General features: G+C 46.1%; 1 protein-coding gene across 2 annotated transcripts in view; it reads left to right on the forward strand.

Moving 5' to 3' along the window:
* The window catches only part of slc12a2 (solute carrier family 12 member 2), a 62,427-nt gene extending 54,282 nt beyond the window's left edge, over nucleotides 1–8,145 (forward strand). Inside the window, exons 22-26 of one of the 2 annotated variants that reach the window (XM_032507979.1) lie at nucleotides 975–1,086; nucleotides 5,063–5,149; nucleotides 6,398–6,533; nucleotides 6,650–6,717; nucleotides 7,035–7,170. In XM_032507979.1, the coding sequence (XP_032363870.1) occupies nucleotides 975–1,086; nucleotides 5,063–5,149; nucleotides 6,398–6,533; nucleotides 6,650–6,717; nucleotides 7,035–7,170 (539 nt within the window). Of the gene's footprint in view, nucleotides 1–974; nucleotides 1,087–5,062; nucleotides 5,150–6,397; nucleotides 6,534–6,649; nucleotides 6,718–7,034 lie in introns of both variants that reach the window. The other variant, XM_032507978.1, reaches the window with a different exon arrangement.
* Nucleotides 8,146–15,849: the final 7,704 nt, after the last annotated feature.

Genomic DNA, 15,849 nt, shown 5'->3' on the forward strand with positions numbered 1-15,849 from the left:
CCCTCATTTTTGCCAGATGTACGTCCCCATCCTCTGTCTCTGTGTTGGCGCTCTAACCTCCGGCTGATTTCTGAGGACTATGGTTACCTAGTCCTACAAAAACTACAAATGTTTCTTAGAAATACAGCAATCAACAGAAATGATTCTCTTAAATGCACTTACACATGTTAAAAACAGTCAGGGACACTCTGTAATGTGATAACATAAAGCAGGACCCCCCTAGCTGGATGAGGAATCTGTTAGTGATATGTTGATCAGTACAATATGTTAATCTGACGCGCTGTCAGCCCAGCGGGGGGGTGTGAACAAGGCCAGAGGCGTCGTCATCACCGTGACAACAGAGACACTGCCACTCCGTGGTGCAGGCTCACGCCGGCCGCTGGATCAGCTCTCTTAACCCTCTTCTCTGTAAGGCTACATCTCCACCGCTACGTTTTGGTTTAAAAAGACGTATCTTCTGCTACATCCCCCCTCTCATTCCCCCTGCTCTGGTGTTTCCCCCCTCTCATTCCCCCTGCTCTGGTGTTTCCCCCCTCTCATTCCCCCTGCTCTGGTGTTTCCCCCCTCTCATACCCCCTGCTCTGGTGTTTTCCCCCTCTCATTCCCCCTGCTCTGGTGTTTCCCCCTCTCATTCCCCTGCTCTGGCGTTGCCCCCTCTCATTCCCCCTGCTCTGGTGTTTCCCCCCTCTCATTCCCCCTGCTCTGGTGTTTCCCCCCTCTCATTCCCCCTGCTCTGGCGTTTCCCCCTCTCATTCCCCCTGCTCTGGCGTTGCCCCCTCTCATACCCCCTGCTCTGGCATTCCCCCTCCCCCTCTCATTCCCCTGCTCTGGTGGGTCCGAGCCCCTAACCCCCGAGACATCAGGAACCCTTCTGACCCGTGTTGGGTTATGAATCTGCGGTTGGGTTCAGACATTTGGCAACACCGACACTGACGCCTACGTTTCATACATGACATGACATGTCTCGTGTCCAGGTCTGACCCTGCTCATCCCCTACCTGCTGACCAACAAGAAAAGGTGGAAGGACTGCAAGATCCGGGTCTTCATCGGAGGCAAGATCAACAGAATCGATCACGACCGCCGAGCGTAAGTACTGCAGGTTCCTCACGCACCATGTCACATTCAAAGGTTAACACGAGTAGAGAATAGCGTTGGGCCTCGTATAGATTTTTATTATTCTAATTCTGAATCTTCAGTTTGATTCCGGTTCTTCTGAGGGATGGAGTAGAAACGGGTCACATGCTTATTTCACAGATAAGAGGATTTGATTTGGATTCAGTGGTGATGGACCAGTGGTGAACAGTTTTACCCGGCTTTTTCAGCCACACTTTACAGCCCCGCTTACTGTGCTCCATGGCTGTCACACAACGAGCTCCTGGAAGTACAGTGGTCGCTACGGTAACCGACACTTGGGCGTGTTAAAATTGGAAGCAATGATCAGATTGTAAAACGACTCCAACAAAAAACGATTCCGTTGGAATCCTAGTAGATGAAGTAACATTTAGCAAAAGAAGACAGAAATACAGAAATACAATACTGCTACTACTGCTACTACATACAATAATAATGACAATAGTTAGAAAATCATAATGGTTGAAAAGCTTTTTCCCGGTTCATAGTGCTCTGTTTGTAGGTTAGTAGCCGTGTGCTCTCCCTCCGCAGAACTCTCTCTCTCTCTCTCTCTCTCTCTCTCTCTCTCTCTCAGCTGCTGCTGACACACTGCCACTGTGTTCTGTTGACGCCGGCCACTTTACACACAAGTGTGTGTTCACATGTTTGCCATAAGACGCTGATATACTGAAACACAACCTGACTGAGAGGCCCTCGAGATTAGAGACACAACACCACGCCGTTCATGTACATCACCACTGACTTGGAATTTGGCATTAGCCATTCCAAAGTGACACTCTGGTTGATGTCCTTGGCGCATAATGTTGGACACTGATTAGTCAGCGCTTAACACTGCATAACATTACGGATTCCTCTCGGGATGAAGTGTGCAAATTTTTATAGCAGTTAGGTTTTTGTAACTATTAACCGTCCTAACCCCAAAACCTGCTAGCAGGTTAGATAAAACATGTTTTCTTTAAAAGTCTGACAAAGAAAATCCACTAAACCTAGTAAGAAGCTGAAAAAATGAATTCTTTATCAGATTCTCAAAATTGCGACGGCCCCTGAATGCGCCTCACCACCGTGTTAAAAAGAAGCTCCAAAGTAGGCCAACAAACTAGACAGGGTAAACCCAGCCTGATCTGAAACCGGGCCATTTATCTCTCCTGCTTCCATCACAAATGTGCGGGGACCAATCACGGGCTTATCCACCTGCGCTCCATTAAATATATAATAATAAGTATATAAGTATCATCCTGAAAATGTAGTTTTGCTTTGAAAAGTGTCCTGTGGTGTGTTCAAGGACGCCATGACTTCCAGGGCTTGAAAAACTTATTTCTGTGGACATTTCGTAACTTTTTTTTAGAAATGCATCATTTGGTGTATTTGTCCTTTTTTCCTTTGCATTTTTTTATTATGACCATCATATGCACGCGGTATTTCCACTTACACAAAAAGGTAAAGGCAACCAAATGTTAACTGACATCACACTGAACTTTAAATGCAATCTAAAATGTTTGAAGTGACTGTGGAAATTGGTGAAAACCCAGAAACCATAAGTATAAAGTGTGGTCCTGTTTGGGAACATCCTGTCTGCTTTGTGGTTGTATTCCCCCTGGATCAGGTCTTCATCAGAACCATAAGTGTGTGGCCAGCAGGGCTCATTTCCTTGTTATTGTGGGAGAGTCCCATCTCTGTTAATTATCCAAAGTGAAATGAAGACATGATGAGTGGACAACCACTCTATTACAGTGTCTTCGGACATTAGTTTTCTATGGTATCAAAGGAGAAGTTCAACCTTTTCAGAAAGAGCTTTCTTTTGCTACAGCCAGGATATCAGTGGCATGTCTGGGGGGGGAGCTGAAGTCAGGGTGTGGTTAGCTTAGCTTAGCATGAAGACTGAAACTGAGGGCTCTGCCCAAATAAGAAAAAGTAACCCTACCAGCTCACTGATTATCATGCTGTGTCATGTTTTTCATGTCAAGGTAATACGTTGTGGTTTTAGGGACAGTCTTTTTTTGACCAACAGTGTGTCCATCCACCCAGTGTTTCCGTGGGTTACCACTCTGGGTTAGTGAGCACCAGGGATGGAAGGAGTATTTAGATTACTGCAGTAAAAGTACGTGTATCATCGGAGAATGTAGTTAAAGTATTAGAAGATGTTAGAAAGAGTGAAGGATCCAAGCAGCTGTGTGTTTCATGGTCTCATCATCTCAGCTGGACCTGGAGCCCTTATATTGTTGCTAGGTTACTTTATAATAAGACATCAGATTATAGAAACTACATGTGGTTAGTGGGCAGGAATCTTAATGTGGAAAGGAACTAGGAACTAAAGGAACTAAAGGAACTAAAGGAACTAGGAACTAAATCTGCAGATGAATGTAGTGGAGGAAAAAGTAGAATATTTCTCTCTAAAATGTAGCAGAGTAGAAGTAGAAAATGGCAAAGAAAGAAAAGTACCTCAACATTTGGACTGAGTGCAGTACTGGAGTAGATGTACTTACCACTGGTTACCACTGGTGAGTACTGCATTTTGGCTCTATACTCTCATGGTGGTACCAAACCTGACCATCTGCACCAGGAACTAGTTACCTCACAACCACCAACTCCCAATGCTGCGCTGTGTGGACACCACTACAGTTAGTGGGACGGCTCAGTGGGAAACTTAGACTTCAGTCATATTTCAGTCATATTCTGTAATGTCCAGTCAGCTTTTAGCACTGACTCAACGTAGAGCGCTGTGGAATCTGTCTTAGAGCTTTTAGTTCTCGGTTTAGAGATTCTGTTATCACAGAAACTATTGGGCTCTACATTAATGCTGCCATCAGTCTGGGACTCTGGGCGCTCGTTGGAAGAAAAGAACACTGTAGGCAGTTCCCCCGCTTCCAATCTTCATGCTAAGCTAGGCTAACCATGTCCAGGCTCCAGCTCTGTACTTCAAACACAACATTGATATCCATATTCTCATCTGACTCCCTGGAAGGAAGCAAAGAAGCCGCCTTTACAAAATCTGGAACTGTTTCTGGATGTAATGGGATGTAATATTTCCAGTATTATTTATATCTGCATAAACCTTCACGACAGAATCCGCACAAAGGCATCTGCTGCTTGTACTCTCCCCCCCCCCCCCCATTGTCTCCAACAGCTGCCTCCTACCTCCTTTTGTTGGATCAAATTGGCGAGGTGCTAGCAGCCGAGCCTTTTATCCTCTGTGTGCAGTGCAGTCCACAGCTCTGTGTGCTCTTTGAAGCTCCTTTGAGTCTGTTGACTGTAAAAATCCAGCCTGGCCATTCCAACCCATATCTGACCTTCAGCTCCCCCCCCCCCCCCACACACACTTCACACTCCACCATTGTTTTACCAATAGACACCATGATGTACTGTATGTTTTTTATTTTTGCCCCTCATATTCTGGGATTGTACGGGTGCTCGTTTGTTTAACTTTGAACTTCTTCAATGGTATTCACCTCTGAAGAACTCACGTTCAATAGTTTTTATTCTAAATGGCAAAAGAAAACGTGTCATCTGATAGATGTCAGTCCCACATCCGCTCTCTTTCAACTGGGGGGGAAGGGTTGTAAAACTGAAAAAAGAGCTGCAGGTTTTCTAAAGCTCTTTGGGTTCGTTGCTTCGAGTGACGTCTTTCACATTACACACTGTTAATGGAAAATATTGATTATTGGGTTTTGACAGTGCTTTAAAGCTCTCCATATGTGACGGATGATGCGTTCAGGCACTCAGCTTCTTTGTAGTTGAAGCCAAAGGAAATGACTCCCAGTGCAGCCTGGCCCACCTGCCTCCTCCCTCCCAGGAACATGTCCAAACAGAGCTATTTAAAGCCGCGTCCCTGCCTTGGGCATGACTCGGTGCTCTTATCTCTGGATTGGTAATGTCTTGCAGCTGGATTCCCGTATTTCTCCCAAAGCTCCTTGTTTTGTGTTTTTGTGTGCAGGATGGCCACTCTGCTCAGCAAGTTCAGGATCGACTTCTCGGACATCAACGTGTTGGGAGACATCAACACCAAGCCTAAGAAGGAGCAGTAAGTACCAGCCCAGTCCCATTTCCGTTCCTCTGTTATCAGCCCCGTCTGGATTGGCCAATAACGGCAGGCGCTCTGTCTAACCCCTCCCATCGAGGTTCCGCCCACAAACAGCTGTATACGAGCTCCTCAGAGAGCAGAGAAAGGTTCACTCATCAAACTTTAACTGAGTTTTGTCCTCCATTCTCCAGTAGACCCACAGCGTGTCAGCACGCTGAGTAAATGAATGGTAGATGAGGCAGAGGCCAGACTGGCCCTCTGCCCCCCCCATGTGTCTGGGTGAACACATTACATCATCATATTTCACTTTGCTTTGAACGTCCATGTAGCTATAGGACTGTTTTGGCTTTAGGTCATGAAGGTCCATGACAGTGTGCTCCAACTCACAGAGCATTCCACCTAATTAGAAGGGCTTTCCTTTTGTAGATTTGTCTATCATGAAATCGGTAATAAGACATTGTAGTCACCAAGTCTGCAAGCACAATGACATCACTAAAAGAAGGCGGGGCCAGACGATCAGACAGGTTGACATGTCCAGGTGGTGGCGTGTGCACCGCAGCTGGGTCGCCAAGAAGAACTTTTTAAAACGGATGCTTGTTTAGGAGAGGAGATCAGGACCCAAACTCCCGTCACACTTTTTTGATCAGTGTTTCCCGAAAAGCCCAAGATGATGTCCTCAAATGTCTCGTTTTGTCCCCAACTCAAAGATTTAATGTCCTTTAGAGTTAGGTGTCCCAGAGGAGAGAAGAAACTAGAAGATATTCCCATTTAACAAGCTGACATCACAAAAGTGACTTTCTTTTCATAAAAATGACCATTAATGGTGTTTAAGGCATGGGTCTGGGTTGGTGCTGTTTAAGGTCTGGGTCTGGGTCCGGGTGCTGTTTAAGGTCTGGGTGCTGTTTAAGGTCTGGGTCAGGATGGGTGCTGTTTAAGGTCTGGGTCTGGGTGCTGTTTAAGGTCTGGGTCTGGGTCCGGGTGCTGTTTAAGGTCTGGGTCTGGGTCCGGGTGCTGTTTAAGGTCTGGGTGCTGTTTAAGGTCTGGGTCAGGATGGGTGCTGTTTAAGGTCTGGGTCTGGGTGCTGTTTAAGGTCTGGGTGGTGTTTAAGGTCTGGGTCAGGGTGGGTGGTGTTTAAGGTTTGGGTCTGGGTCTAGGGGCTGTTTAAGGTCTGGTTCTGGGTCTGGGTGCTGTTTCAGCCTTTAGCATGCCATGGGGTTTAACCAGGGAGCTGTTGTTGTTGTTGTGCAGCGTGTCGGCCTTTGAGGAGATGATCGAGCCGTATCGGCTGAAGGAAGACGACATGGAGCAGGACGCGGCGGAGACGCTGAAGGACAGCGAGCCCTGGAGGATCACCGACAACGAGCTGGAGCTGTACCGCGCCAAGGTCAGAAACTCCCCGTCTTCTCTAGCGCTCTAACACCATTAAGCTCTCTGAACACAGGGCTGGCTCGGGACAGACCGGCACAATGTCTGAACCTGTCTGTGTGTTTGGCTCCTCAGACGAATCGCCAGATCAGGCTCAACGAGCTTCTGAAGGAGCACTCAAGCACAGCCAACCTCATCGTCATGTAAGCTGCTGCTCTCTCTGTCTGTCTGTGTCTCTGTCTGTGTGTCTCTCCCCCCCCCCCCCCGTGTGTGTGTCCAGACGACATTCCGGCTAATCTCTACAAAATAATCAGATATCTGTATATAAATGCACAGACATTTACAGACATGACCTTCTGTGGAGGAAGGTCTGGCTATGGGAGACTACTGCTAACATACCAATGTTAAAAGACAGATTAGTTGATGGGTACTACATCTCTGGGCTGTATCCGGAAAGTCCAAGAGAAGCAGCCTGCTGATGCTGTCCTGTGTCCTTGTGTTCCTGTGTCCCTGTGTGCAGGAGTCTTCCGCTGGCCAGGAAGGGCGCCGTGTCCAGCGCTCTGTACATGGCCTGGCTGGAGGCCTTGTCCCGGGACCTGCCTCCCATCCTCCTGGTGCGTGGAAACCACCAGAGTGTCCTCACCTTCTACTCTTAAACACACACGGAGAACAACAAAATCCACCTTTTATAAAGTCTCACATCCACTTCTGCCTGTGGAGCAGACCACATCCACATCCCAGGTCCAGCCCGAGCTACCGGTGCACCACACACACTCCAGAGACACTGGTGGAAACCACGCCGCTAATATGAATAAAGATGAAGGAAGTGAGAATAGTCGCGAAGTGTAGAAGCCCTAAAGGTGATGGAGGGATGTCGGGGTTGCCCTCTCTGCTCCTTTCTCTCCATTTATTCCAAGATGTCTGGGCTTTGCTCTTGTAGCTCTAGTTTCTTCTAATTTCCTCATGAAACTTTCATTTTTGTCAAAGTTGATTTCTCTCAGGCTCCAAAGCAGTCGTGCACCATGTTCACGTTGTTCTCATGATATGGAATATCCTGATGTCATACTTGTTAAGTTGTTTTGTTCGTGATGCAATAATCACCCTGTTATTCTTAAATGTTGGGAGAGAACCATGCAGAATGCTTTGCAACACCTTCTAAAGCCTTATGGATGTGCCTTCCAATTGAATCAGATTAAATAATTATAATCTCTATCCAGATTGACAATATTACCTATTATATTAGTGGATAATAGCTTTATTGAGTTTAAATGTAATTCCTTCTTAGATGGAGCATTGTATTTATTTCGAGTGGATTGCTTGTATTTAATGAAGGGGTCCCCTTGATTGCATTAAGACTTCTCTGTCATTTCTTCTCTTTCACCACCCTAATCCATATGTTCATTTGGCCCATTGCCTTTTATTTTTTATATCACTTTTGAGTCTTCCTTTTTAAGCTGTTTAATATTTACGATAGCCTCCGCTACGTCACACAAGACCCATTTTGTTTTTAGGCCCAGTGCCTAGAAGTCTTTTTTACGGTTCTTGTTTTGTTAGAAAAGATGTGAAGCTAGTTTCCGTTAGCCTTGTCCCATGTAGCTGCTGATGACTAAATGAAGTTTTTACTTTCAACACCATTTGTGTTTCTGTGTCCACATGTCCGTTCTTCCCCTGAGAGAAACTGCTCCACCCAACAAGCTAGCTGAAACCTTGCCTTAACGCTAGAACTAACGATTGTCAAGAGTTCCTCCTCTCTTATAAGCCATACTGGCTGGATGGTTTCTGGGTAAATGCAGAGAGCAATCCATTGGTTCCTTTTCTGTTATCTTGAGTTTCCTTCCATAGTCCCCTGTACCAGTCTGTTCCGTTGCTTACTGTAGCCTGCATGTTGCTGGGTTAGGAAGTAGAGTCCGTGTCCCCGTAGACGTGCTGCTGGTTCTGTCTTCTGGTCTCCATCCCTACGCAGCCTAGATGGACAGAGAGCGAAGGACACAAGCTTTACGCTGAAGAACTTGCTGGCAGGAAGAATGTGATATTAAGTGGTTGAGGCTGAGTGGAGACATACCTCTCATATGCATGCTGCTTATGTCAGTATGTGTAATAAAAGTCCATGTGAAAGGACTCCTCGCCTCGTTCATGTAAGGGGCATGGTAGGCTCTGGCTTAAGGGTACCACAAAAAGCCATGGACCGCATGGAGCACTTCACCATTTTCTATACTCATGTTTTAAATAGGTCAAATGTAGTCCTGTTGGACCGCGGTCGTAGTGAATATGGACTTGGGGGGGGGGGTAGTTTTCATACATCTCGGACGTATCTCTTCTGCTGTTACTAAACAACTGCTGGTTAAGTTGCATTTATTCTAAAGTTGCGTTCGGACTGAATGCAGGGTGAATTTTAAAAGCTCCACCATTTCTTATTAAAAAATGTAAATCCACCCAGGGCCGCCCCAAACTTAGGCATCAACACGGTGACACATTCTCAGCGTGAGGGATAAGTGGAAGGAGTCAGATCACACCTGAAGGTTGGCTTAACCGGTGTTCTGTTTTAGTGCACTGCCCTGAAAAATGGCATTTGAATGAAAACAAAAGAGTCCTTGGTATAAGTAGCATCACACTAACTGCAGTTTATTACACAATAAGTGCACAGGACAAAGTGGAGTAGCCATGTTTCACCGTCTGCTGAAGCAGTTAACTGCCACAAAACTAACGGAGTCAAACAGGGTTCTCTTTATTCCTAATGTACTTTGAAGCGGGCGGTTTCAGCATTGAGCTCGTTGTTTTCCTGTGCTCTGTCCTCTGTACTGTATGCCATGCCAAAGAGGGTTGTCACACAATGCTTAGCTTAGTTGAATGTACTGTATAATAATGAACACTACCCCTTTGTATGGCATCCGGTCTATGACCTGTCTCCTGCAGCGGTGCAGTGTACGGTGTGTCCGCTTCATTGTGCTGTTAGCATTCATACAGCTGCATCATCCTCCATCACCTCACCTGCCAATGTGTAGGCCATGACTTTATTTACTGTGTGTGTGTGTGTGTGTGTGTGTGTGTGTGTGTGTGTGTGTGTGTGTGTGTGTGTGTGTGTGTGTGTGTGTGTGGTGTGTGTGTGTGTGTGTGTGTGTGTGTGTGTGTGTGTGTGTGGGTGTGTGTGTGAATGTGTGCATTCAGTACATACAGACGGTACTACACACTCATGCATGTGTAATTAAATATAGCATAAGTACTTTTCAAGTGTGTAAACAGTGTGTACTGGCTGAGCAACTGTAAACCTTTGATTGAGGGCAAAGTCCAAGACGATCCCTGCTTCAGTTATAGCACGCAACAGCGCCCCCCCCATGTCTTTCAGCTCACGTTACACCATAAAAAAACCTTCCTGAACACATTATGTTTCACGTTTCATAAGAAGAGACCTGGTCCAAAATGTGGTCCAAAACCAGACCAGAGCTGATAAGAGGGTTATCAAAGGGCATGCATTTTGCATTTTGCTAACAAGGCTTATGGTCATATCCCCTACTGTATTCAGGTATAAGCCCATTTGACCAACAGGTTGAGAGCCTGTCTGATCCAATTAGAACAAATTCTATTTTGCCCTTGGTTTGTACATTGATGTACTGTTGCTTGTTTAAACTATAACAATGTAAAAATGTACACTCGACCCAAACAAGGGACTAAAAGTCAGATCTCTCTACCTCTGCTGTTTTGATTTTGTCCATTTTGAAATCTGTTTCAATGAAAGCGCAACACTACATCGCTGCAGCTTCACCTTATGTGGGCGCTGGCGTGGTCCCAGTGCGACCTTGTGTAGTAAACGGCCATAACAATGTAGCGGTATTTTGTCAACTTTGTTCGTAGTATGCATTAGGGACAGCAAAGGCTTCCCAGATGTTGGGAGCTGGAAGGAGACGGGGACATTTGGGGACGCTGCTGTGCACTATAACTATAACATTCACTTCAACTGTGCTGAAGCATTCACTCTCTGTTACGTAACAACATTACAAACAGAACACACGGGTTACTCTATATTTGTATATTAATGACTATATCTATGCCTATACATATACACACACATACAGTATATATATATATATAAATGTATTGGTGTGAGCTGAAGGGGTTCTTTGTCTTTGTTACATTAAATGAAACAGTAAGACCTCCTGTCAACATTTTACTACCAAATACTGGTGTTGGTGTGTCTTCATTCATCTCCCGATATATATATATACTCTACAACAATGTGTTCCACTCAACTGTACCCCCCCATGTCTCCTAATTAGTGTCTGTATTTTTGCCAAAGCCCCCCCCCCCGTCCTAATCTGTCATGTGTCGCCATGATGATGATGTTCAGACTGCAATCATACCCAACCTGTAAATACACTCTCTAGTCTGATGGCATACATTAAAGGAGAGGAATGATTAGTCGAGCTTTAATATGGAGAAAATATTTATTTGATTTCAGGATTTTCTCCACAATTTCTTTGTCTTTGCTATATTTTGGTTTTGGTTGTCTGCGATTTGCTTTTTGTTTTGTTTTCCAGATGATTTTAAAGATTGTTATTTATTAGAGCAGCTGTAGAGTGACAGGAAATGGCGGGGGGGGGAGACGCAGCAGCGATGGTCCTGGGCTGCGTGAGCTAGAGGTTGCCCCATTTTCATTGTTTTGTTTACATTTTTGATTTTAGCATGTGTATTTTTCCCGTTTTTGAGTCTGTGTATTTCTATATTTCGATGCCTTTTTGAAGAAAAGCTTCCCGTCTGAAGCAGATCCTGCTCTCACACACGGGGAGGGAATCGAGCCGCCGGTTAAGCAGTGCTTTTTTTGATACGCTGTACTGTTCAGTCACAGAAGTTTCTAACATTCTAACATTTATGATTACCAATACTTTGTACATCTTTTATTGCAATAAATAAATCAAATGAAATCAGTTCCATTTGAAGTCTCTGCATTGTCATTACCAAGGTGTTCCAGTACTGGATGTTTAAAGCTAGGTTAGAACAATGTCTTTCACAATACGCACAACAACAACCAACAATATTTCATTAAAAATCAAAAATAAACTTCATCTGCTTAAGCTCAACGTCTTCAATGTTTTTATGGGAAGTGCAAACATTTAAAGCAATTTGAAAAGGTCAGAAAATTGAACTAATGATAAATCAAGCAGAGGTTTTCCTATTTATTGATTTATTAATTTCTTGTTTAGGGTGGTGGGTTTGTCCCTGACTCGTCTTTCTTTTACTTAAAGGTCTGATGTGATCTCAAAGCTGCCCCAGGACGTCTGCTGACGTTCCAAGTCCATTTCAAACACAATAGAGCAAGCTCGCCCCCCCCCCATGTTTCCGTCAGGACTATCACTAATCCCCACCCCCTCCCCCAACCATCTTGCCAGTAATTGGCTGGAGTAGTTTGTTGTTTTGGTGCACAGCCTGTGCCTGTAGTGTCTGTTTGAAGTTTACGACCATGTTTACAACGGGGGGCACACACACGGCTGAATTAACCCCCGCGCCCTGCCAAATGTGGGTGAATTTTACAACTGGTTACCACCCCTGTCAATCTACCTGCCACGCTGGCTGGTAGCCAATGAGGGCTTCTGCTTCAGTCCCCCCACAACTGGCGCACACACACACAACACACACACACACACACACGTGTGTCTCACTATCTTTGTGGGACCAGTAATTGACATAATGCATTCCCTAGCCCCTTACCCTAACCTTAACCATCAAACCTAAATGCCTAACCTTCACCCTCACCATACCCTAACTCTAATCCTAATACCAAGTCTTATTCCTCAAACAGCCCTTTAAAATTGTGGGGACCAGCCTTTTGTCCCCACAAAGCTGTCAGGACCCCATAAGTATACTGTACTCCCAGTTTTTGGTCCCCACAATGTAGTTAAACAACACGCACACCGCGCCGCGCGCGCTGTCTTCACTTCTCACGTCTTGAATGGGCTGTGTGTGGTCAGATGGGAGCCCCCCCGTGATGTCCCGTTGTCCTGACCCACTCTGCACCCCCCCTGCACAGCGTTGCCAGGTGACCCGGCCGAGCTGCCAAACACCATCGTCAGTTGGTTTGAAGTTGCTGTGGACGGAGGACGATTAGGCAACATGGGGACATTTTTTTAAGTTCTGACTTTAAAGACAGAAGTTTCAAATAAATCTTACATGTGGCCCTAATCAATTCAATTATAGTATCAATTCATAACAAGAGTTATCTCGAGACACTTACAGATATAGGAGGTCTAGACCACACTCCAGAATTTACAAGGACCCAACAGTTCTAGTAGTTTCCTCCAGAGCAGCAACAGTGGCGAGGAAAAACTTCTTCCTTTAGGAAGAAACCTGGGACAGACCCAGACCCAGGCCCAGACCCAGGCTCTTGGTAGGGGGTGTCTGACGGGCTGGTTGGGGTAGAATGAAGAGTGGCAATAACAAAAATAGTTTGTAGCAGTTCTTTGTAGTAGTTCATGGCATAGCAGGGCACTGTAGGCTTTACAAGGCACAGCAGGACGTAGCAGGACGCAGCAGGGCACAGCAGGACGCAGCAGGACGCAGCAGGCACAGCAGGCACAGCAGGACGTAGCAGGGCACACAGCAGGACCAGCAGGACGCAGCAGGGCACAGCAGGACGCAGCAGCATGGCACAGCAGGGCACAGAAGAACGAAGCAGGACGCAGCAGGGGCATAGCAGGATGCCGCAGCAGGACGTAGCAGGACGAAGCAGAGACGTAGCAGGGCGCAGCAGGACGCAGCAGAACAAAGCAGGACGTAGCAGGGCGCAGCAGGACGCAGCAGGACGTAGCATGACGTAGCAGGGACGCAGCAGGACGTAGCAGGATGTAGCAGACCCAGCTAACAATTTTTGGTTCCCAGAACGTTCTGGCAACGTTCGTTTTTGGTTGTGGGAACGTTCCCTGAAGGTTTGTTTTGGTTGTAGTTTGGTTGTCTGTTGTTTATTGGAAGGTTTTCTTAACGTTCCCCTAACGTTCTCTAAAAGTTACAACTTTAAGAACGTTAGGCGAACGTTGACGTTCCGGAAACGTTGCGACCTTTAGCGAACGTTAGGGGAACGTTCCCGTAACGTTGCAACCTTAGAGAACATTAGGGGAACGTTCCCTCAGCGTTGCAACACTCAGCGAACGTTACGGAACGGTCTCTTAACGTTAGGGGAACGTTCGCTGTAACCATAAACGTTCCCAGAACGTCAAGAAAGATCAGATTCCCCTAACCTTTAAAAATTGTGTGTATGTATGTACTGTAAACACACACGTACATACATACAAAGTTATATTAGTTGGAATGAAAGAACAGGCAAACTTGATGGCATTTCAAACTTTATATTCAAACAACTTAAAAAATATACAAAAAGATAAGGATGTAGTGCAAATGTAGTGCAAGATGCTGAAGATGTGTTTGTAAAGTGTGTGCAAAATAAGTCACTAAAAAAAAAATACAGTAATAACATTTTTTAAAAGGGGCTTCCATGGTTTCACGGCTCAGTCCTTCTCATCTGGTAGCAGACACAGCAGGATGCAGCAGGATGTAGCAGGACGCAGCAGGACGCAGTCAGGACGTAGCAGGGCGTAGCAGGGCGTAGCAGGACGTAGCAGGATGTAGCAGCGCGTAGCAGGTTGCAGCAGGATGTAGCAGGACACAGCAGGACGTGGCAGGATTGGCAGCAGGATGTAGCAGGACGCAGTAGGACGCAGCAGGATGGAGCAGAGACGCAGCAGGACTTAGCAGGATGTAGCAGGGGCGTAGCTGGGCGTAGCAGGACGCAGCAGGACGTAGCAGGACGTAGCAGGATGTAGCAGGCGCTCAGCAGGGCGCAGCAGGACGCAGCAGGACGGCAGGCAATGTAGCAGGGCGTAGCAGGTGCAGCAGGACGTAGCAGGACTTAGCACAGGTTGCAGCAGGACGCAGCAGGATGTAGCAGGGCGTAGCAGGATGTACAGGACGTAGCAGGACGCAGCAGGACTAGCAGGACGCAGCAGGACGTAGCAGGGCACAGCAGGGACGAAGCAGGACGTAGCAGGGCGTAGCAGGGCGTAGCAGGACGTAGCAGGAAGTAGCAGGACGCAGCAGGACGTAGCAGGGCAGCAGGACGAAGCAGGACGTAGCAGGGCGTAGCAGGCGTAGCAGGATGTAGCAGGGCGTAGCAGATGTAGCAGGACGCAGCAGGATGCAGCAGGACGTTAGCAGGGCGTAGCAGGATGTATCAGCGCGTAGCAGGTTGCAGCAGGATGTAGCAGGACCAGCAGACGTGGCAGGATGCAGCACAGGACATGTAGCGGGTGACCATGGCGACACAGCTGCAACCAGGATTTTGGAGCGCCCCTGATCCAATCCTGGTCTGCGGCTGTGTGAGGCTCTGACCTGGGCCGGTCTTGTGGGCTAACTTTGAAATGATTTCAGCCGTGTGTTTAGAGGACGGCTTTCACATGCATTCATTTCATTTAAAGACTTTTCTTTTTTATAAGGCTTCTAGACTAGTATTTGTATTCATTCAATACTAGTTAATGGATTAATTATCTAACGAATTCAAGAATCTACAAATATGTCTATACATGTCTCATAGGTTTCTGATTCTCTAGTGTTGTTACGGCGGCCCAGAAGGACAAAAACACACCAAGATTTCACAAAACACAAACTGTGCACTTGTGTGACATGTTGTGTTTTGTCCTTCAGGGCCACCGTATTCAGACCTAGCAGTGAGAAACATTGGGCTACATGAAATGACTGTTTGGGACAGAGTGTTTATTCTGTCGTGTCCAGATCTTTTGGCACATTATGGATGCCATGTCCATGTTTTCTCACCGCCTCTGATCAGCCCCCCCCCCCCCCCCCCCCCCACACATGGGAGGCAGCATAACGATAAAACGTTCCTGTGTAGGCGTGGCCTGAATCAGGGTGCCAGTGCCCTAATCAGCATTCTACATGTTTGGGATATATCTATATTCATACATCTTTTAGAGGTGACCCTTCTTAAAGATGTAATACTGGATGATTCCTTCTCAAGAGTCTGATTGGACCACCAGTCTCCCCAGTCTCTGACAACGTGCTTATGTCTCAAAGCATCTTTCCCCTAATGTCTGATTATACGTACAGTACAATAAATCATGAGACATAGCCTATTTGTAAATAAATTATCAGCCTTTTAATAATAACGTTTATAACAATTAGAAGTCAGAAGTCGCTTTTTGTCACTTTTCCCCGATGTTTTTTTTCTCCACATTTTTTCGACGTTCTTTTAGCATTTTCTTTTTCAAATGCTACACATTGAATAAAACAACCAATTTCATAAAGGTAGTGTTTATACTAGTAATATATGTTCATATATA

Source organism: Etheostoma spectabile, unplaced genomic scaffold (genome assembly GCF_008692095.1).
Source record: "Etheostoma spectabile isolate EspeVRDwgs_2016 unplaced genomic scaffold, UIUC_Espe_1.0 scaffold00005373, whole genome shotgun sequence".
Classification (NCBI taxonomy): Eukaryota; Metazoa; Chordata; class Actinopteri; order Perciformes; family Percidae; genus Etheostoma; species Etheostoma spectabile.